The sequence below is a fragment of the Podarcis filfolensis genome (assembly GCF_964270895.1).
Source record: "Podarcis filfolensis genome assembly, chromosome: 3".
Taxonomy (NCBI): Eukaryota; Metazoa; Chordata; class Lepidosauria; order Squamata; family Lacertidae; genus Podarcis; species Podarcis filfolensis.
In genome coordinates, this window is record NC_139606.1 from 118363353 (window position 1) to 118386791 (window position 23439).

At 48.4% G+C, this 23439-nt stretch overlaps 1 protein-coding gene across 1 annotated transcript in view; it reads left to right on the top strand.

The window, feature by feature from the left end:
* ADCY3 (adenylate cyclase 3) overlaps positions 1-23439 on the top strand; it is a 106060-nt gene that overhangs the window by 42817 nt on the left and 39804 nt on the right. Inside the window, exon 4 of the mRNA XM_083604961.1 lies at positions 21904-22034. Within this exon, the coding sequence (XP_083461087.1) occupies positions 21904-22034 (131 nt within the window). The remainder of the gene's footprint in view (positions 1-21903; positions 22035-23439) is intronic.

Consider the following 23439-nt stretch of genomic DNA (forward strand, 5'->3'; position numbering starts at 1 on the left):
GTCGTCTACGTAAAGCCTGAGAGCGGAGCCTTTTGGCAGTGTCACGTCAGCTAAATCTTGATGAAGTATAGATGAGAAGATTGCTGGGGACTCTACATATCCTTGGGGTAATCGAGTCCACGTTAGTTGTCCTGTCTGCCATGTAAAGGCGAATAGGAATTGGCTGTCTGGGTCTACGGGGATGCTGAAGAAAGCTGAGCATAGATCTATGACGGAGTATACCACAGTTCTCTCCGGAATCGTGCTCAAGAGGTGGTGTGGGTTAGCTACCACAGAGTGCCTGGGGATGACGAAGGCATTCACGAGCCTAAGGTCTTGTACTAAACGCCATTTGATGGGATTGGTATTTGGTTTCTTGACGGGGAGAAGGGGAGTGTTGCATGGGGAGGCGCATGGAACTAGAACTCCCATTTTCAGGAATTCATCGATCATCGGGGTCAACCCATCTATGGCCTCTTGAGGAAGGGGATATTGTTTGGTGCACGGGAAGGGTTGATCTTTCCTGTAGTTTACTTTTACCGGGGTTGCAGATTTTAAGAGTCCTACTGAGGTTGACTCAGTTCCCCATAGAGAAGGGGAGACGCTATTTAAGAGTTCAGGCGGAAGGTCAATGGTGGGATTGTGGGCTTCTTGTAACATTCCTTGGAAGCTGAAGATGGATTCATTAGGCATGTGCAAATAGATTCCCTCTTGTCCGCATTGAATGGTAGCGTTTAATTTACAGAGCAGATCCCTACCCAAAAGGTTGACGGGGCTAGATGTGAGCAGGAAAGTATGTTTGACAGATAGGGGGCCGACGGAGACCCTTGCAGGTTTGGAAAGAGGGCAACTCCTGGGAATTCCATCCAGTCCCATTACGGTTCTGGTTTGTTCCCCGGGGGTCAGATGACTATTTGTTAGGGTGGAATAGGTAGCTCCAGTGTCCAAGAGGCAATCATAGGGTTGCCCGTCTATTTGCATGGTGCAAATAGGATCGGAGGAGGATAGTTGTAAGACGGGACAGAGAAAGGGGAAAGAGGCGGGATCTGCTTTTAATTGTCAATGCTCTTGATATTCTTGTACGGCCATTTCGCGGGCTGGGCTGACGGGGTTGGCGGCCGGTTTGAAGGGGTTGAGAGGATCTTGAGCGTGATTCCTGGGCCTTGGTTGTGGGGGAGCGAAGTTAGTTCGATGTTGCGTTTGGACCGTTGGTGGTATATGTCCGTATGGAGGGTATGATTCCCTAGACTTGGGGTGTGACGGTTCGCGGTAGTCTGGTCTGTATGGCCTCGGGTCTGTGTACTTGGGTCTTGTACTTTCTGGCAGGAGGGGGCAAAATCTCCTGATGTGTCCTACTTCCTCGCAGTTATAGCAGATACGCTTGTCTCGGTACTCTGGACCGTTTGGTTTGTTTCTATCCTTGTATGGTGGGACCCCTCCTGCATATGCTAATACCCTCGGAGAGTCGGGTTTTAAATCCTTTCTCCTCCGCTCGTCCCTCGAATTAAAGACTGATTTGGCGATGGAAAGGATTTCGCTAATGGTCTTTCCGTCGTATCCAAGGTGTGCGTTTAGGGCTTTTCTAATATCCGCTGTGGCTTGGTCTTTGAAGAAGCCTTTAACTATGACCTCATGTTGGGGGCTTTCTGGGTCTATACCACCCCATGTTTTTATTGCAGAGACTAAACGGGAATAATAGTCGGACGGATGTTCCTCTGGTCCTTGAAGGACGGCTTGGACTTTAGTCCAATTTACGGTTCGCTGGCCAGCAGCTTTAATTCCATCTAGGATAGCCTTCTTGAAAATTTTTAGGGCCCATATGCCATCGGTGGAGTTGTAGTCCCATTCCGGGTCGTTAAGTAATGTCTGGGCGGTCAAGGGGGCCATGGAGGCAGGTCTATTTAATTGATAGTTTTCGCGGTTTAGAGCCTCTCCTGCCTTCGCTAATATTTCTCTCTTCTCGGCCTCGTTGAAGAGGGCTCCGAGTAGCATGTGGACGTCTGCCCATGTGGGGTTGTGTGTCGAGAAGATGGTGGCCACCTGGCGGTGGCACTTATCGGGGTCGTCTCTCAAGGAGGGCATTTTGTCGGACCAGTTCATCAGGTCCGACGTAAGGAAAGGTTGATGTGTGAAGACCATGCGAGGCGGGTCTCCTTCCTTCACGGGGGGTATGGGCAATGCTCTTAAGGGAAATGCGCCCTCTACATCTCCGTTGAGTAATGTCTCCCTAGTCCGCGTTCGACTGGCAACCGGTCCATCTGACCCCCCATTAGTGTGTTGTCCGTTGGGAAGGGCCGGTACATCCAAAATAGGATGGTCCTCTCCTGTTTTTGAGGTGCCAGCGGAAAAGTCCGGCCGAGATACGGTCGCTTCCACTCGGGGTAGGGTAGTGACTGGGGAAGTGGTCGTGTCTTCTCCCGGTCCGGTGCTCCCCCCAGCGGGTCTCGCCCTGGCCTCCGGTAACTGCGGGGCTCTAGGTTCGGGGTAGTAGAAGGGGACAAGAGTCCTATCCAGTTGCTCTTCCTGAACCCTGATTTCATCATATGGGGGAGGTCGGGCTGTTTTTAAAACGGCCATTTGGCGGACGATATGCGTTTGTTGGTCCCTAAACAACTCGCGAGCCTCGACAAAGAGATTGAGGTAATAGATTTGGCGAGGCTTCTCGTCGGCCAGATAGGATTTAAGTGCTTGCATCTTCACAAGGTTGAAGGAACCATGCGGTGGCCATTGGGCAGGCGGTTCCAGATGATGGGTAAAGGCGACCCACGAGATGTTGCAGAGATCCCTCAGTCTGGATTTTGAGAGTCCCTTTCTCCCTCTCAATTCCTTCCAATTCAAAAGAACGAAATTCAGAGGGGTATCGGGGTCTTCCTCAGTACGGAAAGGCTTCGTGGAAGCCTTGTCGCCCTGAGGAGCCCAATCAGAGTGTTGGGAAGCGTGAGCTCCCATCTCTCTGATACACAAGGATGGGGTATTTCGCTAGCGGTGCGCACTATAACAAACAAAGAACGGACAAGGGGGACGAGGGAGGGAGGAAGGATAGGGAGGGATAGAGAAAAAAATAGTGTTTGGTCAGGGAAATAGTTATCTTATAGCATAAGGGATTTATTTCGTCAAAACGGCTCTATTTATTCCTACTTAAACTTGATCCTGTCTACCATTTAACTGTACTCAACATACTACTCTGGAACCTCAAACATTTGCCTTAAAGTCACGGGTCTCTCTCTCTACCCGATACACAGTCACAATTTCTAAATTCTACCTCAGTATCATGCGCGCAACTAGTCCTAGTGTGGGGCCCCAATTCGTGAACCACCCCTCTAACCCCACGACAGCCTCCTGCCTAGCCTTTCGGACTAAGTTCGGAATTCCCTACTGAACGCTTGCGCAATGCAATGCCAGATCGGGGTCCGAGAAACAGATCAAGTTATGAAGGGAAGCAAATGACCTTGCGTTCTCACATACCCGGGTCATCCTCAACAAGAGTCGCCAGGCAGGAGGGGCGGCTTCATTTGCATATTTAGGACAGGGAGAGTGAGAGAGTATTTTGAAGGACGCCTCCGGACGACTCCGAGGGAGGGACGTCAGGGAAGACAGTAAAGAGCCACGCTTTCCCGGACTCAATTCCAAGACGGAAAACGGGGGAGAATAGGAGAGAGTAAGGTCGGAAGGACCCCTCCGGACGACTCCGAGGAAGGGACGTCAGAGAAACAATAAAGGGCCACGCTTTCCCGGACTCAATTCCAAGACGGAAAACGGGGGAGAACAGGAGAGAGTATGAGAATTAGCGCTCCCGGGCGACTCCGAGGGGTAGCGCTGGAAACAAAGTACCACAATTTCCCCGGCCACGCTCCGAAAAGGAAATTGGGGGAGAGAAAGGGAAAGTGATAGGCATACCCGGACGACTCCGAGGGGTAACGCCGGAAAACAGTAAAGGGGTCACAATTTCCCCGGCCACATTCCGAAAGGGAAATTGGGAGAAAAGGGAAAGTTTTAGACGTACCCGGGCGACTCCGAGGGGTAATCGTCTGATAGTAAAGTTCCGCGATCTCCCTGGCCACACTCCGAGGGGGAGAATCGGGGGAGAAAAGGAGAGTGTTTAAGGCGTACCCGGACGACTCCGAGGGGTAACGCTAGAAATGAAAGAAGGAAAGTCTGGCTGTCGTGGAGACGTAACTTTACCTCCCCCCTCCCAGTGTGTTTTCTTCAAACCATACTCACGTTCGAAGATGTCCCCCGCAGATCCCGGGATCCTTTCCTTTAGCCGGCTTTACCTCGCCTTTGCTCTCCCTGGTTGGGCTTCTGGTGACGGTTGATTACCGCCCACAAAGAGGAGGCAGGGAGAGGAAGAAAAGGGATCCCTGAGCTAAAGATGCCCAGTGGCGCCCGATCCCCTCTATCTCCCCTCTCACCTTTGCAGGAGAACCAAGTGTCCCTGAGCACGGTCGCCAAACTGTTAACGGAAACGCAGAGGGCTCTCTTGGACGAAATGAAGACACCAACCAGAGCAAAATCAGAGCAAAACAGCAGCCAGTAGGCTTGGTCTTTATTAGCAAAGACTGTCGCGACAGGGCCCCCACCGCCCACGAGGTGAAGCAAGATGGAAGCCCCGAACAAAAGGAGACCTTCACTTTTATTACTTGCTAATCCCCTTGGATACACCCTCAAATTACATCATATTTACATCATGATTACATAGAGAACAGGAGGAGTCAAGGGAGGAGTCGGGCAGGTAACTCGAGCATCTTCACACCTGGCGAATGCCCCCGTCCCCCTTACTAGTGGAGAAACAAAGGGAAGGGGCGCCGCTTCCTGCCCCCTGGAGGGAACCCGGTCATAGTCCTTTTGTTTTGACCGAAGCTGAATACACGATCATATGCAGGCTATTGTGTCTTCCGTCGGTTGGCCGTCTAAGCCCATCAAGCCGGCTATCAAGGTGTTCAGGTCATCCGGGTGGAGCGCTGTGTACGTGCCCGCTCGGTCGGGGGATTATGGCTGGTTGGTATCAAGCCACCCCCCTTTGATAGTCCTTGTGATTTGGAGCCGAATAAAAGTGGTCCGATGAAAATCCGAGGTACCGTTGATTTTTGGTGAATTTCCGAAAAAAGGGTTGTTGAAGTTCAAAGCACTTCCCAAGTTTAGATACAATGTAGCAACATTTGATTAGATCAGTCACGGTCAATTGAGTCCGGAAACATTGTATTAGTGAGCTGTCAAAGTAGGGAAGCGGTGGATGCCGGCTGCAGTACCAGCGTAGCCGCCACTAGGGGCGCTGTTCGCTAACGCTGATTGGTCGAGACGGCAGCCGGCTGACCTCGAGTTCGTTCGCCCGGTCTACTGAGGGGAAATGCATGAAGGAAAATCGGGATTCTATAGAGTTTTGTCAAAATAGCGCTTCCTTATTTACGGAAGGCTTTGTTTAAGGAAGACAACCCTCTAAAGGGACGTCTCCTGGATGGGGATAGGTGTGTGTGTGTGCGTGTGGTGCTTGTGCATTACAGGTGAGCGTGTGGAAAAGACAGGGGGGGGGTTTCCGGTCACACCAGTATCGATACCTATAAATTCCAGCCATTACCTTAAAGTGACTCGGTTAAAAGGATTCCATTGTAAACTGCTGATGGGACTTCAAGAGATGTTATCTTTCACATTGAATACTAGGGAACGAGATACAAAAGAAGGATTGTAAATTTGTGTACTACGCAGTTACAGCAGCAAGGGTAACGCTAGCCCAGAAGTGGAAACAGCAGGAAATACCAACGGTGGATGAGTGGAGAGCAAAATTATTAGACTACGCGGAGTTGGATAAATTGACAGGAAAGATTAGATATTTAAGAGACCAAAAGTTCATTAAGGATTGGGGAAAATATGTAGATTACCTGGAATATATAAGTGAGGGACAAACAACGTTAAGGGGATTTAAAGAAGCATTGTGAAAGACGAAGAGTTATTGACTAAAGGGAATAGAAGAGAGAGAGATATATATTGTCAATATAAGCTAGGAAATGCGTAATCTTAATTATTACCACGAATGATTTACGGACAAGCTGAAGGAAGTCTTATAAGAGATGGAAATGTGAAATATCTGATGTGAAACATGTAACGTGTACTATTTTTTTCTTCTTCTTTTTATTTTCTTCTTATTTTTTGTTTATCTTTTATTTGTAAATCAATAAAATTCAAATATCTTTCACATTGAAAGCCTGCTTATAAGATTTGCTTTTCACCTTTTGTGAAAAGCGACAGTGTCCTGTTTGGGTGGGTCAGGAAATCCCCAGTATGATCTCTGTTAGAACCCGTTGGGAATGAAGGAATCCTAGAACTGTCAAGTTGGAAGGGACCCTGGGCATCATACGATACGATAATCTTTATTGTCATTGTCCCATAAAGGTAAAGGGTAAAGGGATCCCTGACCATTAGGTCCAGTCGTGGCCGACTCGGGGGTTGCGGCACTCATCTCGCTTTATTGGCCGAGGGAGCCGGCGTACAGCTTCCGGGTCATGTGGCCAGCATGACTAAACCGCTTCTGGCGAACCAGAGCAGCGCACAGAAACGCCGTTTACCTTCCCGCCGGAGCGGTACCTATTTATCTACTTGCACTTTGACGTGCTTTCAAACTGCTAGGTTGGCAGGAGCAGGGACCGAGCAATGGGAGCTCACCCCGTTGCGGGGATTCGAACCGCCAACCTTCTGATCGGCAAGTCTTAGGCTCAGTGGTTTAACCCACAGTGCCACCCGCGTCCCTTCATTGTCCCATACAGAACAACAAAATTGAAAAATCTACATAAGACATTCAAAACCCAACAAGCCTGCTATCCCAGCTATCCCAACCTGGTTAGCCCTCTGATACCCCATTTTTATATACAATATACAGTGGTACCTCGGGTTAAGTACTTACTTCATTCTGGAGGTTCGTACTTAACCTGAAACTGTTCTTAACCTGAAGCACCGCTTTAGCTAATGGGGCCTTCTGCTGACATGCCGCTGGAGCACAATTTCTGTTCTCATCCTGAAGCAAAGTTCTTAACCTGAAGCACTATTTCTGGGTTAGCGGAGTCTGTAACCTGAAGTGTATGTAACCCGAGGTACCACTGTGCTCCTATACAGACTCCTTACAATGCGTTTAAAACCAAAATCGCATTTGGGTAGAAACTGTTTCTCAGGCGGCTAGTCATCTAGTCCCAATTTCTCACAGTGCAAGAATATGCATCTGTCCCATACGGGGGTCAAACCTGCAACCTTGGAGATTACCTGCACTCTGCTCTAATCATCTGTCCAGAGCATCTCATGAGTCAAATTCTGCCTATGGGAACTTAGGCTCCAAGCCTCTTCTCTCATGAGCACAAAGCCGGTGCCCTGGGAACCTCACAAGCAGGGAACAATGAAAGGAAATTTCCTCCCCTCCACCCTGAGCAACTAGTAATCAGAGGAATATGTATGGTACGGCAAAACGCTTTCGGAGCCAGCAGTTAAAGTACAGGTTGCTCTGAGACCAGCCCAGCAATTAGCATCACCTGTATTTTAATTTCCTGAACAGGAAGGTCTTAGCCTACTGGCAGAAGGATAACAAGGAGGGAGCCAGTCTGGCCTCTCTTGGGGGTGAATTCCACAGTATGGGGGCAGCCACAAAAAAGGCTCTGCCTCGTGTTGCCATCAGATGTTGGTGAGACCTAGAGATGGTGCTCACCTGAGGATCTTAGCACCTGGGCAGGTTCGGATGGCACTTGAGTACTCAGAATACATTTTTTAAATTAAAAAAACCCCTAAGCATTTTTGAAATTAGCGATGATGATGATAAGGGAAGCTTTTAATGTTTAATAGGTTATTGTATTTTAATATTCTGTTGGAAGCCGCCCAGATGGTCGGGGTATAAATTATTATTATTATTATTATTATTATTATTATTATTATTATTATTTATTATTATTATTATTATTATTATTATTATTATTATTATGCTGCATTTAAGATCGAACTTTTCAATTCTACCCCCACCAGCATCAAAACTCCATAGTTGCCCTTCATTCCTGCGTCTCAGAATGACGGAGCTGGCTTTGATCACACCCAGAACCAAGTTGCGCCTCGGTTCTGCTTAGCAAATGTTGCCCCTGCCTCATTGGCAGCTCTGCCAATTAGCCTAGGCAGCCACAGAAGAGCTAATTAGTCTGGCAGGCTTCATCTTTAAACACCCTAATAGGGTGCCTAGAGAGCTGGAGGGAGGGAGGAGAGAGAGGTGTGTCTCTGATATAATCTGTATTATTACTCTTGCCTTCTGAGCGGTGTCTCCTGCAGTGTGAAACTGCTGCAGTTCTCGGCTGAAGGAGGGTGAGCATGGGAGCTTCTGATCAAGCCACAATTTCAGTATGTGGGGGCCCATTTGCCCATCGCCCCCCTGATGTGAAGATTAATTGTCAGAAAAAGTGTGTCTTGTGTATGCAGTTTAACCCTGGTGTCTACGGATTCTCCCCTGTGGGAAAAACAAACAAACAGCAGATGTAATCTGGACATATTCTGGCAGCTGAATATAAAATTGGGGAGAATGAAGAGAACAAGACTTAAGGCTGGTGGGGGGCAAGGCACTTGATGGGCAAATTGGAAGGATGTTAACTCCTTCAGTTTTCTCCTGCAAATGTGTATTCCCTGCATTCCAGGGAGTTGGGCTAGAGCAGGGGTCAGGGGACGCGGGTGGCGCAGTGGGTTAAACCATAGGGCTTGCCGATCAGAAGGTTGGCAGTTCGAATCCCTGCAACCGGGTGAGCTCCCATTGCTCGGTCCCTGCTCCTGCCAACCTAGCAGTTCAAAAGCACGTCAAAGTGCAAGTAGATAAATAGGTACCGCTCTGGCGGGAAGGTAAACGGCGTTTCCGTGCGCTGCTCTGGTTCGCCAGAAGCAGCTTAGTCATGCTGGCCACATGACCTGGAAGCTGTACGCTGGCTCTCTCGGGGGTCAGCAAACTTTTTCAGCAGGGGGCTGGTCCACTGTCCCTCAGACCTTGTGGCGGGCTGGACTATATTTTTTGGGGGGAATGAACTAATTCCTATGCCCCACAAATAACCCAGAGATGCATTTTAAATAAAAGCACACATTCTGCTCATGTAAAAACATCAGGCAGGCCCCACAAATAACCCAGAGATGCATTTAAAATAAAAGCACACATTCTACTCATGTAAAAACACGCTGATTCCCGGACCATCCATGGGCCGGATTGAGAAGGCGATTGGGCCGCATCTGGCCCCCGGGCCTTAGTTTGCCTACCCATGGACTAGATGGTCCATCACAGCTCTGCAATTCTATGGTTCTGTGTTCAAGTTCCACCATAAATGTGTGGCCATGAGAGACTCTTCATGGTTAAAGTAAACGCAAGCATGCAACCTGGAAGAACAGTGCTCTTTTGGGGGCTGGGGAATGATTTCGGTGGGAGTGGTGAATAGGTTTTATGCAACACACTTTAGTGCAAGAATTCTAGTAAATTGAACTGGAGCAATTAAGATTTGCAAGGAGTGTGTGATGCCATTTTCTAATGTTGCTTCCCATGTCGTACATACCTGTTTCTGCTGTCTCCAGTCCAAACAGGCTTGGCGGTTTTTGGAACCAAGCAGGAAGCCTGCAAAACCTTTGCAGCCTTTTGCTGTGATGCCTGCACAGCAGGGGGTTTCTGTTAAATCCCTGACAGATGGCCATCCAGCCTCTTCTTAAAAACCTCCACTGAAGAATAGTCGACCACTTTCCAAGGTCGTCTGTTGAGCAGCTCATAACACCAGAAAGTTTTGTCTAATGTTTAGTCAGAATTTCCTTTCTTGGAATTTGAATCCACTGGTTCAAGTCCTGCCCTCTGGAGCAGGAGAAAACAAGTTTGTTCGCTCTTCCATGTGGCAGCTGTTGTGAACAAAAATCTGCCCTTTTCCCCCTTATGGGGTATCCAAGAGCCCATGTAGAGTCCTTACGTAGGTTCCCTACCAGAGAATATTGAGAAGCAAAGCAGCTAGTAAGCCTGATCTTTATTGATCTGTTGCAACAGGGTCCTCACTCCCCACACGCAGGAGGGAGGAACCCAGAACAATGGTGTGCAAGCCTTTATTTAGACTTTTGAAATTGCCACCCTGTAGATCAAGACCACCCCCAGAAACATCATACCTACATCACAGAAAGGGCGGTCTACAGCAGAAATCTGAGTGCTTTGTTTACCTCCTGTCTGCCAGGTTACCTGTTTAATGGTCACTTGATTGGATTGCCGGGGAGCCTGGCCAGTCTTTTGTAATGATAAATTCTTAGTTCCTGAGCTAGGTCAGGCTCACACCCTATTCATATCTTAAATGTGCCCTTAAGACAGGATTTGTGAGGAAAGAGACAATGGGGAGGTTTTCCCACTTTGACCTTGCAGAGAAATCATTTGCTCAGTTTGGGAATCAAAATGGTTTCAGGTCGGTCTTCCTGTGCTGATCTATGTATGTGCTTGCTTGCTTGCTTGGTACATTTATGAACATTTAACATATACCTAAGACCTCAAAATTCCTATCACACAGCCTTCAAACATTTGAAGATGGCTCCCATATCCACTCTCAGCAGTGGCGTAGCGTGGGTTGTCAGCACCCGGGGCAAGGCAAGTAATTTGTGCCCCTAACCCGTGGATTTGCCCCCCTAACTCGTGGATTTGCACCCCCTAACCCTAACCCCCAGATGTTGCGCCCGGTGCGGCCGGCCCCCCCTGCACCCCCCACGCTACGCCACTGCCTCTCAGTCTTCTGTTCTCCAGTCTAAACAAGCCCAGTTCCCTCAACTGTTCCTCATAAGGCTTGGCTTCCAGACCCATTATTATCTTGGTTGCCCTCTTCTGCACACCTTCCAGCTTGTCAACATCCTTCTGAACTGAACACAGGACTCCAGGTGTGGTCTGGCCAAGGCAGAATAGAGCGGTACTTTTGCTTCCCTTGATCTGGACACTCGACTTCCGTTGATGCAGCCTAGAATAGCGTTCGCTTTTTTTGCTGCTGCATCACACTGCTGACTCATGTTAAGCTTGTGGTCTGCTAAGACACCCCAGATCCTTTTTCTCATGTACAGTGGTACCTCGGGTTACATACACTTCAGGTTACATACGTTTCAGGTTACAGACTCCGCTAACCCAGAAATAGTACCTTGGGTTAAGAACTTTGCTTCAGGATGAGAACAGAAATCATGCTCTGGCAGCACGGCAGCAGCGGGAGGCCCCATTAGCTAAAGTGGTGCTTCAGGTTAAGAACAGTTTCAGGTTAAGAACGGACCTCCAGAACGAATTAAGTACGTAACCAGAGGTACCACTGTACTACAGTGGAACCTCAGTTTTCAAACGTAACCCGTTCCGGAAGAATGTCCGACTTCCGAAACATTTGAAAACTGAAAGTGGGAGCCTCAAAATGGAAGCCGCATCAGACGTTCGGATTCCAAAAAACGTTTGAAAACTGGAGCATTTGCTTCTGGGTTTTTGGCGTTTGGGAGCCAAAACGTTTGAAAACAGAGCCGTTCAAGAACCGAGGTTTGACTGTACTAGTAAGTCAGGTTTCCTCCATCTTATATTTATGCAGCTGGTGCAGAACCTTACGTTTGTACCTATCGAAACTGATTTTGTTTGTTTTGGTGCAGTTTTCCAGTCTGTTAAGGGCATCTTGAACTCAAGACCTATCACTTGGGGTGGCAGGTATTTAGAAATACGTCTACCTTGTAGAAACAGATGGCTCTTCGCCTCCTTCTGTTCTCTCTCTCACACACAAAAAGAAGTTTATTACTCTTTTCCCTTCTTCATCTCTTGGCTCAAATCATTTCTTTCCACTTCCTGTAATTCGGCCTGGATGTCAGGTGGGGTCGCTATGGCAACCCATTTCCATGGCTGCAAATGGCAAACATTTCCAGACAGTTGCCCCTTCTGGTGCCACAAAACACACACCCAGGCAGAGCAAGCAAATGTCTCCTTGGCAAAGGGGTGAACGTCTTTCTTCCTGTAAAAGGTTTCCATCGCTCCTGCCTGCTCAAACCGGGTCTCAACCAAGCTCAGAAACAGGGCCGTGGTTTTTGTCCCAGCGCAAGGAGACAAGGAGAACTGGAATTTCTCCCCAAACAAACTGGATTTTCAAGCCAGCTCTGCAACAAAACGTTGCAGTTCAAAGTGTTCCTCTTCAGGGCTTCAGCGGGCAGTCAGGGCCTCATCCATGATTCTGCACCCGGCCCAGTCTTCCTCCTGCACCAGCAGGCATAGTCTTCCTTAGACCGCTTTGGGACACTGAAAGTACTGTCCGTAATTCAAACGACGGTACAGTGGTACCTCTGGTTGCGAACAGGATCCGTTCCGGAGGCCCGTTCGCAACTTGAAAGGAACGCAACCCGTGTCTGCACGGGTCGTGATTCGCCGCTTCTGCGCATGTGTGTGACGTCATTTCGCACATCTGTGCAGGCGCGAGCGGCGAAACCCGGAAGTAACCCTTTCCGGTACTTCCGGAAAGTTTTTAATGTTTGATGTTTTATCGTGTTTTAAATATGTGAAGGCAGAGCAGATCCATCCTGGCTAGTAGCCCCACCCGCCATAGCCCTCCCCTCCTCCATGAATTTGTCCAATCCTCTTTTAGAACCATTTAGACCATGGGTAGGCAAACTAAGGCCTGGGGGCCAGATCCGGCCCAATCGCCTTCTCAATCTGGCCTGTGGACAGTCCGGGAATCAGTGTGTTTTTACATGAGCATAATGTGTCCTTTTATTTAAAATGCATATCTGGGTTATTTGTGGGGCATAGGAATTCATTCATTAATTTTTTTCAAAATATAGTCCGGCCCTCCACAAGGTCTGAGGGACAGTGGACCGGCCCCCTGCTGAAAAGGTTTGCTGACCCCTGGTTTAAAGCAATGGACCTCCCTCCGCTTTAGACTTCCCAGCTCAGTGTGCAATGGTTGGGGGCTGAGTGTCGCTGTGCAGGGAGCTTTTCCTCCCACCTCCTTGCTTATCCCCCCCCCCCACACGTTGGAAGAGCCCCTGAACCTTGTACAATGGTCCTCTGGTGCCTGGACCATCCCTTTTGCAGCCCTGGTGCTAAGATCTCCTGCAGGCGGTTGGCATGGCAACTTCAAGCACCCGCTTCCTCCTTCCATAGAGAGAAAGATGCTAGAGTCAACACCAAGCAGCTGCGAGGAGGGAGCAGGCTGCTGGCAGGTCACGCCCCCACCCGCTGGGTGGCCTTTTGTGGCCGCGGTTGTTGTTGCTGCTTTTTTTAGTAAAAAAACTGTAGAGTGCATTCAATGCACAGTGGACGCTCGGGTTGCGAATGTGATCTGTGCGGGATGCACATTTGCAACCCACAGTGGCGCATCAGCGCACGCGCAGGTTGCGATTTGGCACTTCTGCGCATGCACAAAGCATGATTTAGAGCTTCTGCACATGCACGACTGATGAAACCTGGAAGTAACCCGTTCCGGTACTTCTGGGTTTTGGCGGTCTGTAACCCGAAAAAACGCAACCTGAAGTGTCTGTAACCTGAGGTAGGACTGTATATTTCCCCACCGACTGGGGGTCCTGATCCTAAGAACATAAATAGAGCCTGCTGCATCAGGCTGGTGGCCCAGCGAGTCATTTGGACTCCCCCTCCCCATATTTTATTCAAGTTGGCACCCCTGTACTACCAACTTTACTGTATTCTTGTGAAACATGGACCACTTATAAATGCCATCTCCAACTCCTCGAAATATTCCATCAACGGTGTCTCCAAAAATTTTTACACATCACTTGGGAAGACAGGTGAACTAATACCAGTGTACTGGAAGAAGCAAAGATCACCAGTGTCGAAGCAATGATTCTTCAACATCAACTTCGTTGGACTGGTCATGTTGTGCGGATGCCTCATGATCGTCTTCCAAAGCAACTACTCTATTCCGAACTTAAAAATGGAAAGCGTAATGCTGGTGGTCAACAAAAGAGGTTCGAAGACTCTCTCAAGGCAAATTGGGGGGGAAAAAGTAGTATAAACACTGACAACTGGGAAACACTGGCCTGCGAGCGCTCCAACTGGAGAACAGCCTTTACCAAAGGTGTCATGGGCTTTGAAGACACTCAAACTCAGGACGCAAGGGAGAAACGTGCTAAGAGGAAGGCACGCTTGGCAAATCCACACCATGATCAACTCCCACCTGGAAATCAATGTCCCCACTGTGGAAGGACGTGTGGATCCAGAATTGGCCTCCACAGTCACTTACAGACTCACTGTTAAAACCGTGTTTATGGAAGACAATCTTACTCGACTATGAGTGATCGCCAAAGAAGAAGAGTCTCCCAAGCTGTTTCTCACAGGGAAAGTGGCAAGTAGGACCTGAGCGTAAGAGAATTTGTCCCCTCCTGTGGAACCGGCATGAGCTGTGAACAAGGCTGCCTACAGCTTCATTCAGCACAGCTTCTCATGTGACCCTTGATTTTTTTTAAGGTTTCTCACTTTCCTTTCCTAGCTTGTGACAAAACAGGGCGGGGAAACTCGCCTTCCTCCCCAAGCACACAATTCTGCAGCCGGAAATGGAGCCTGCTTTTGCACAACGGAAGCCGGCTGCAAAAATTTGGGGGTGGGTGGGTAGGTTTCTAGTGTAATAAACATAAATCTGCCCTTCTTCCCTTATGGGGGACACAAGAGCCCTTATAGAGTCCTTCGTAGGTTCTCCATCGGTTGGAGAAAAGAACAGAGGCCAACCAGAGAAGATTGAGAATCAAAGCAGCTCATAAGCCTGATCTTTATTGATCTGCTGCAACAGGGTCCTCACTCCCCACACGCAGGAGGGAGGAGGAGGACCCAGAACCAAGGTGTGCCCGCCCTTATATAGACATTTTTAATTGCCCGCCCTGGAGCCCAAGACCACCCCCAGAAACATCATACATACATCACAGAAGGGGTGTAGCTCAAGGCGATCCCCCAGACACATCATACCTACATCACAGAAAGGGCGGTCTACGGCAGAAATCTGAGTGCGTTGTTTATCTCGTCTGACAGGTTACCTGTTAATGCTCACTTGATTTGTTATAATGCTCACTTGATCGGATACCCTGTGGAGCCTGGCCAGTCTTTTGTAATGACAAAAACTTAGTTCCTGAGCCAGGTCACAGGCTCACCCTATTCAAACACAGACATACCCTTAAGACAGGATTTGTGAAGGAAAAGACAATGAGGAGGCTTTTCCATTTTCCTTGACCTTGCAGAGAAAACATTTGGTCAGTTAGGGAGCCAAAATGGCTTCATGGCTGTTTTCCTGTTCTGCTTCAGACATGTGGTTTATATATTTATGTACGAGTTTGCTTGGTACATTTATGAACATTTATTATGCAGTGGTACCTCGGGTTACATACTCTTCAGGTTACATACGCTTCAGGTTGCAGACTCCGCTAACCCAGAAATAGTACCTCGGGTTAAGAACTTTGCTTCAGGATGAGAACAGAAATCGTGCTCCGCCGGCGCGGCAGCAGCAGGAGGCCCCATTAGCTAAAGTAGTGCTTTAGGTTAAGAACAGTTTCAGGTTAAGAACGGACCTCCAGAACAAATTAAGTACTTAACCTGAGGTACCACTGTATATATAAGACCTTAATTTTTTTATTTCACCTTCCTACAGTAGTCTAGTTTCTGCGCACCACCCTCCTCTCAAACTTAGCAGAGTTGAAGGCCAGGGGCAAAAAACCTTGTTATAAAAAGCTTGGTCAGCAGGGAGGGTGACCTAGGGCGAGTCTTCGGGGTGTGTGTGTGGTCAGGTAGAGAGACTTGGAGGGCCACATTTGAACCCAGGGTTTGTGATTCCCCAGCAGGGTTTTATTTCTCCATTTTTCTTAGTTTGGAATGCGTGGCTGTTGCGAAGAGGGGCGGAGGCAGCCGGTTTGCCTGGACAGCTGAAGTGTTTACAGCAGCCGGTGAAATGAGCACTAGGGGTTTTTTCTATCTCCTGCCCCCCCTCCTCTGTGTTCAAGCCTTGGAGTAAGGCTTGCTTGAGCCGTTGATGTTTGCTTTTTTGCGTTGCCATTTGCCTCCCCCTGGGAGTTGTTCAGGGAGGATGCTGTGGGTATAATTTGATGCTTTGGTTTTAATGAGGATGATTTGACAATACAGATCGGTTTAGGAAATGAAGGATGAGATGCTAAGTGCCGGCTGACGCTGAGTGTCTGATGTTCCGAAGGGGGAAAGCAAACTCCCAGCCAGGAAGCGAAGGAAAGCTCCCCAAGAAAGCTAAAGATGAGACGCGAGAGATCTGTAATGAGATCTTCCGATATTTCCACTTTGGGTTGAAAGCAGCTTTCATTCAGAGCTGTGGACCGCTGTCTCCCCACTTGCGATTTCTTGCAGCTGGTTTTCAGAGGCGTACGGCCGCCGACAGTGGGAGTAGAGATCATCATAGCTATTATGGCTTGCAGCCATTGGTAACCTTGCCCTCCGCAAATTTGCCTAGCCCTTTTCAGAAGCCGTCCCAAGTTGACGGCCATGGCTTCATCTTGGAAGTGCAAATTCCATACTTCGACCGTGCACGTTGCAAAAGGAGTAGTCTTGTTTTGTTTTGAGTCATTAAAGCATTCAAATACAGTGGTACCTCGGGTTACAGACGCTTCAGGTTACAGACGCTTCAGGTTACAGACTCCGCTAACCCAGAAATAGTATCTTGGGTTAAGAACTTTGCTTCAGGATGAGAACAGAAATCACATGGCAGCGACGCAGCGGCAGTAGGAGGCCCCATTAGCTAAAGTGGTACCTCAGGTTAAGAACAGTTTCAGGTTAAGAATGGACCTCCAGAACGAATTAAGTTCTTAACCCGAGGTACCACTGTACCACCTTTTGAATTGCAGGGATAACTCACTCTTTACGGAGAGTTGGTTTTTCTCACGTTTGCACAGGATGGGTTGAGCCTGTCAAAATATCCGATCGGCAGCTATGAGAAGGGCTGTGTGATGGGTATTATATTTAGTCACTTGCTTCTGTATTGTTAGAAAAAGCCAAAAAAAGGAATGTACAGGCTGCGAGAGCTAGCTGGGGATCTCCCTGATGTATTTTGGGACTGATTCAGACAACCGCAGCAAGCTGGCTTGAAAGGGGAAAGAGGTGGGCAGCCTGCAATGTGGGTTGTGGGGAGGTGGGCAGCTGTTTACATCCAGCCTTTGCCAACCTGTTGCATTCCAGATGTTTTGGACTCCTGGCTGTAGTCAGCTGGCTGTGGCTGATGGGAGTTGTGCTTCAAAACATCTGGAGGGCACTAGTGTGCTAGGCCCGGGGGTAACCCGAGCAATGCGGTCCAGGTCCAGTCCCGAATCCAAGGGTTCCACGAGGAGTCAGTCCAACAGGGCCAAGGCAGGAAACCAGGCAGGAAACCAGGCAAGGTCAGGCACAGGATCACAGGCAGGTTCTGGCAAACAGCAACATTGCTCCCGCAACCTGGGGTGGGGTCCAGCAGCCTTTTATCTCTGTCAGGTAACGGCCGGTCCTGATACCCCGGCGACTCACCTCCCTGTCTCTCCTGAAGGCGAGCACTCCTCCTGCGAGTACTCAGGTCTCTCCTTCTCTCAGACCTGAGTCTCTGCAGCTCGGGAGACATCGTGGGTTACTAGACCCAGAGGCCACCTCAGCCTCTCCTGACCCAACTGGCAGTGGAGCAGCTGTAAGTGATGGCCTAGCTGAAGGCAAGGAGGTCATCCCCGCATCTGGAGCCAGGGCAGGCTCAGGTCCCTGACTCGGCCCAGCTGGTGTTTGTTGCAGGGGAACCTGTGCAGACTGGGACTCTTCAGGATCAAGCCCCAGACTTGGTTCAGATGATGCCTGAGGCAGAGGATCCGGTGCAGATTGAGACTCCTCTGGTTCCGAGTCCGGGCCCGAGTCCCAGGCCATCACAACCAGGTTGGCAAAGGCTGGTGTAGACCGTACAAGGCTGGAGAGACCCATGGCTGGCCCTCCTGCCCATCCACATGAGAACATAAGGAGAGCCTTTAGCTGGATCAAGCGAGTGGTCCATCTGCTCCAGCATCCTGTTCCCACAGTGGCCAGCTGGATGCTCCAATGCAAAACCAGCAAGCAGGATTTGAGCACAAGAGCAGCTCTCCCCTCCTGTGGTTTTTGGTGCTGTGCACTGCTTAATGTCGAACATGAACCCCTTGTGCATCCTTTAATGCCCCCTTGCATACCCGCCAACATTTATCCGATTGAAAAGAGGGATGTGCTATTCCATCATCATCATCATCATCATCATCATCATCATCATCATCATCTTTAGACCCTGCCAATCTGACTGGGTTGCCCCGGACCCTCTGGGTGGCTTCCAACATATATAAAGACATAGTAAAACAGGAAACATGAAAAAAAACTTCCCTAGACAGGGCTGCCTTCAGGTGTCTTCTCAAGGTTGTATTTATTATTAATCTCCTTGGCTCAGCAGGTTGCATAACTCTGTACCTTCCAACATTTCTCTGATGAAAATGCGATACGATACTATACAATACGATAATCTTTATTGTCATTGTCCCATACAAAACAACGAAATTGAAAAAATCTACATCAGACATTCAAAAACCAACAAGCCTGCTATCCCAGCTATCCCAGCCTGGTTAGCCCCCTAAAAACTCTGATACCCCATAATTAAATACAATATACTCCCATAGAGACTACCTTACATTGCATTTAAAACCGAAATTGCATTTGAATCTCAGGCAGCTAGTCCTAGTCTTTATAACCCTGTACCTTCTTCCATAAGGCAGAAGCTGAAAGAGATCATTTCCGGGGTGTGCACTATCCTGTGCTATCTCTGCAACTTTCTTATGGCACCTGGAAGCATAGATTTGACCCAAGGTGGGAAGAGTGCACCCAATTATTCTCTCCGCAGTCTTTACAACCCTGGACAGCATTGGTTTCCCCCGACCGTGCAGCTCCCAAACCACACACACCTTAGGGACGTCCTAAGGAAAAGCAGTACATTCCGGGGCAAATCAGAATCCGGGACAGCTTCTGTAAATCCAGGACTCTCCCCGGAAAATAGGGGCACATGGAGGGTCTGTGGTTGTTCATACAATGTCCACCAGAAACAGCTGCTGTCCCAAACTTTCTCCCTATTAAATCCAGAGTTTTCTTATGCTTGGAAAATCTGAAACTCTCCCCTCTGCTTTGAAATGCTAATAGCTTTCCATGGACACCATTGTCTTCTGTTGTTGTTGTTTTTAAAAAGTGGAGTTTTTTTTTTAAATGTGGAACGTCCTCTAAAGAAGCATGGTTGCTTGAAACAGCAACTAGGGAGAATGGATGTGAAAACTTGGGTTAAAATCGCCTCCGAATATAAACCACTTGGGAATGGACTGCTAGGGAGCAAATTGATTGAGTAAAATTGTGGATTACGTGGGCAAGTCTGTGTGGGCCAGTCTGTGTTTGGCCAGCCTGTCTAAGGAATTGCTCCTGTAAGAAGGTGATGGTGTGTTCATGGAACAATCATCGTTCTTTGTGCTGTAAGTGCCACCAGAGGGAAGCTCCCGACACATTTATGCCAGGGCCTGACAGCGCGTCGTGACGCTCCGAAATGCGGCGGTTGCATTCTGCTGGGGTGGTACAGGTGGTGTCTAAGAACACAAGAATAGGAAGAAGATTTTGCACGGAGGAGGGGAAGAGGAGAGTGGCAGTAATAATGTCTCATTTCCAAAGGAAATGTTGTAAACACTGTCTGGGGTGTGCACTAGCACATTGAGGCCTTTGGATGGTAGCAGGTGCCCTAAAGTGGCCACTTAGGGACCAGCAAGAAAGAGATCAAAAGAAGGACAGGTTTGCATATAAAATGTGTGCATGCTGATTTATAGGCACAGGTGGAAATTGAGGAAAGGTTGCTGTAATTTAAACAGAAATAGAATACATCTGGGCAGGGGGTTGGACTCGATGGCCCTTGTGGTCTCTTCCAACTCTATGATTCTATGATTCTATGATAGGATGGTGATGGGGCGTTCCAGCTCAGCCTGCCCTCCAGGTACTAAACAATGGTCCTCAAACTTTTTTCTCGGTGCCACACTTTCGGAATAAACAATGGTTTGCGCCACAGCGGGATGTTTTATTGATAAGAAACACATCGGAAAACAAAATGAAACAACTCCTAGCGGTGCTTGATTTAGAACACAGAACACAACTGCTTTATAATACGTTTGTGGGGCATCTGGAAGGTGCAAAACAATGCAGCTACACATTCTGCAAATTAAAAAAAATAATCATTTTTTGGGTACTGTTGTTGGCATCTGTCTGTCTTGGGGGACAAAGGGAGGAGGGCGTCTTTGTGGGTGAAGCCAAACTGTTGGAAGGTTGCAGCGCCTGCTGTGGCTGTAGAGACCGATGCGGGAGAGACATGTTTTGTTGCAGCCGGGGCAGAGCAAGGCGTCTGGTTGTTCTGACGCAGGTTCGCCATGACATTTCTTCTCTCTGTGCTACTCCCAGCTGTCATTTTTCCACTGGTCACTGCTGTGAATGCATGACCTGACTACATGTTTCCAGGCGGTCGTCTGCATGGAATTCCCACACAGTGGAGTTAATGTTACTATATTATACTAGGCTGAAGTGTTTAAATGTTTCTTTGATTGTCCTTGAATCTTCCTGCTGCACTTGCCACCCTCTCCTGCCTCACCAATAAAAAATAATAATAATAATAATAATTAGTAATGATAATAATGATTTATTATTTATACCCCGCCCATCTGGCTGGGTTTCTTCAGCCACTCTGGGCGGCTTCCAACAAAATATTAAAATACAGTAATGCTTCAAACATTAAAAGCTTCCCTAAACAGGGCTGCCTTCAGATGTCTTCTAAAAGTTTTGTAGTTATTTTTCTCTTTGACATCTGCTGGGAGCAGCGTTCCACAGGGCGGGTGCCACTACCGAGAAGGCCCTCTGCCTGGTTCCCCGTAACTTGGCTTCTTGCAGTGAGGGAACCGCCAGAAGGCCCTTGGAGCTGGACCTCAGGGTCTGGGCAGAACGATGGGGGTGGAGACGCTCCTTCAGGTATACAGGACCGAGGCCGTTTAGGGCTCTAAAGGTCAGCACCAACACTTTGGATTGTGCTCGGAAACCAGTGTGGCTCTTGGTTCTTTATCTTGAAACTGGACCAACTCCTTCATAGAGAGCCAGCCTAGTGGTGTCCTCTAGAAGTTCAGGACTGCAGTTCTCTTCAGCCCCAACCAGCAGAGCTGTACAATTCAGGGACTGACAGGAGCTGGACTCCAAAATGCCCAGACAGCCCCAGGTTGGCCAAGGCTGGAAATTTCATCCTAAGGTTTTCCACACGCGTATGCTGAGCTCTGCCTCTCTTGCTTGCCACAGGAGGAGGAAATCCCAATATTGTTGTTGTTGTTTAGTCGTGTCTGACTCTTCGGGACCCCCTGGACCAGAGCACGCCAGGCACTCCTGTCTTCCACTGCCTCCTGCAGTTTGGTCAAACTCATGCTGGTAGCTTCGAGAACACTGTCCCACCCTCTCGTCCTCGGTCGTCCCCTTCTCCTTGTGCCCTCCATCTTTCCCAACATCAGGGTCTTTTCCAGGGAGTCTTCTCTTCTCATGAGGTGGCCAAAGTCTTGGAGCCTCAGCTTCAGGATCTGTCCTTCCAGTGAGCACTCAGGGCTGATTTCCTTCAGAAGGAATAGGTTTGATCTTCTTGCAGTCCATGGGGCTCTCAAGAGTCTCCTCCAGCACCATCATTCAAAAGCATCCATTCTTCAGCGATCAGCCTTCTTTATGGTCCAGCTCTCACTTCCATACATCACTACTGGGAAAACCATAGCTTGAAGTATACGGGCCTTTGTTGGCAAGGTGATGTCTCTGCTTTATAAGATGCTGTCTAAGTTTGTCATTGCAATCCCGATATTAATTGATTGTAATTCCAGGGTGGTCTTGCAGATGACTAAGTCTTACCCAGCCTTCTCACATTCCCCTTCTTTGTGTCCCCGCCTCAGGAAGGCCTGATGCTGTCGATTTTGCCCAGGCACGTAGCTGACGAGATGCTCAAGGATATGAAGAAGGATGCCAGCCAGAAGGAGATGCAGCAGTTTAACACCATGTATATGTACCGCCATGAGAATGTCAGGTAAGGAGCGGGACTTCCTTTTGCAGGGAAGTGGCACATGTGAGGTGCCACTACCGAGAAGGCCCTGCCTGGTGCCGAGGCAGGTTTTGCTTCTCAAGGAGACACAGAGGGGAGCCTTTTGCCCAGAGCTCAGCGAATGAAGGAGGCACAAGATTTGCAGCTAGGGAACTGAGATTAAAGGCTCATCCAAACTTTAGTTTGTGCCGTGCTTTCCAGGCGCACATCCATACTTTGAAGCTCTGTGTCTGAGTAGATTCGCCTGCCCACCCCCTGGATCATTCCCCAGGAAAAGCACCTCCAAAAAGAGGGCTTACATTGCAAGAAATATTGAAATATCTGAAATATTGTTGTTGCTGTACATAAATAAAACAAGTAGTCTCACAATTTAGAAGTGTTGAGACAAAGAGGAGAGGGGACTTGGAAGGGAACTGAGGAAACTTCACGCAAGCTGGGTGAGATGTAAAATAGTAGCCTTAAGCTGAGATACAGGCAGACCAGAAGTTGGCACCTGTCTGTCTTGCGAGACATCCGTGGAGACTGATGTGAGAGAGACGTGTTTCGTTGCAGCCGGGGCAGATGAAGGCAACCAGTTGTGCTACTGCAGTCATCCCGTGACATTTTTTCTCTCAGTGCTGCTCCCAGTGGTCTTTCTTCCTCTGGTCACTGCTACGGACACACGACCTGACTGCTTGTCTCCAGGCATTGCGGTCATCTGCAAGGGATTCCCAGTAAGCAAAATATAACCAAAGACAACATGAGATCTGAATAAAGCTTTCAGTAATAATAATAATAATAATAATAATAATAATAATAATTTTTTTTTATTTATACACCACCCTTCCCAGTTCAAAAACCGGGCTGAGGGTGGCTAACAACAAATTTAAAACACTTAATTGTAAAAGCAGCATAAAATACAGTAGAAAAACATGAATAACAATAAAATTCAAAATTCAGAAATCAATTTAGGGGAAATCCATCTAATAAACATTAGATAATCACCAGGGCTAGCTGGCTAAGTTAGTCCTTTTTGGACCAGTGAGGAGACCAGGGGAGAATTAGCTGTGGGGTCTCAGAGCGGGTAATCTTCATAAAAGGGGAGGGGGAGGGAAGAGAATGGAAATAAAAGATCAGGCTGATTCAAATTAAAAGCCAGGCGGAATAGCTCTGTCTTACCGGCACAATGGAAGGAGGTTAAATCCTGCAGGGCCCTAGTCTCATGGGACAGAGCTTTCCACCAGATCGGAGCCACCACTGAGAAGGCCCTGGCCCTGGTGGAGGATAGTCTGACTTCCTTAGGACCCGGGACCTCTAAACTATGGTTATTCATGGACCTTAAGGTCCTCTGCGGGGCAGACCAGGAGAGGCGGTTCCGTAAGTAGTAGAATAACCAGGCCAAAAAAGTCAA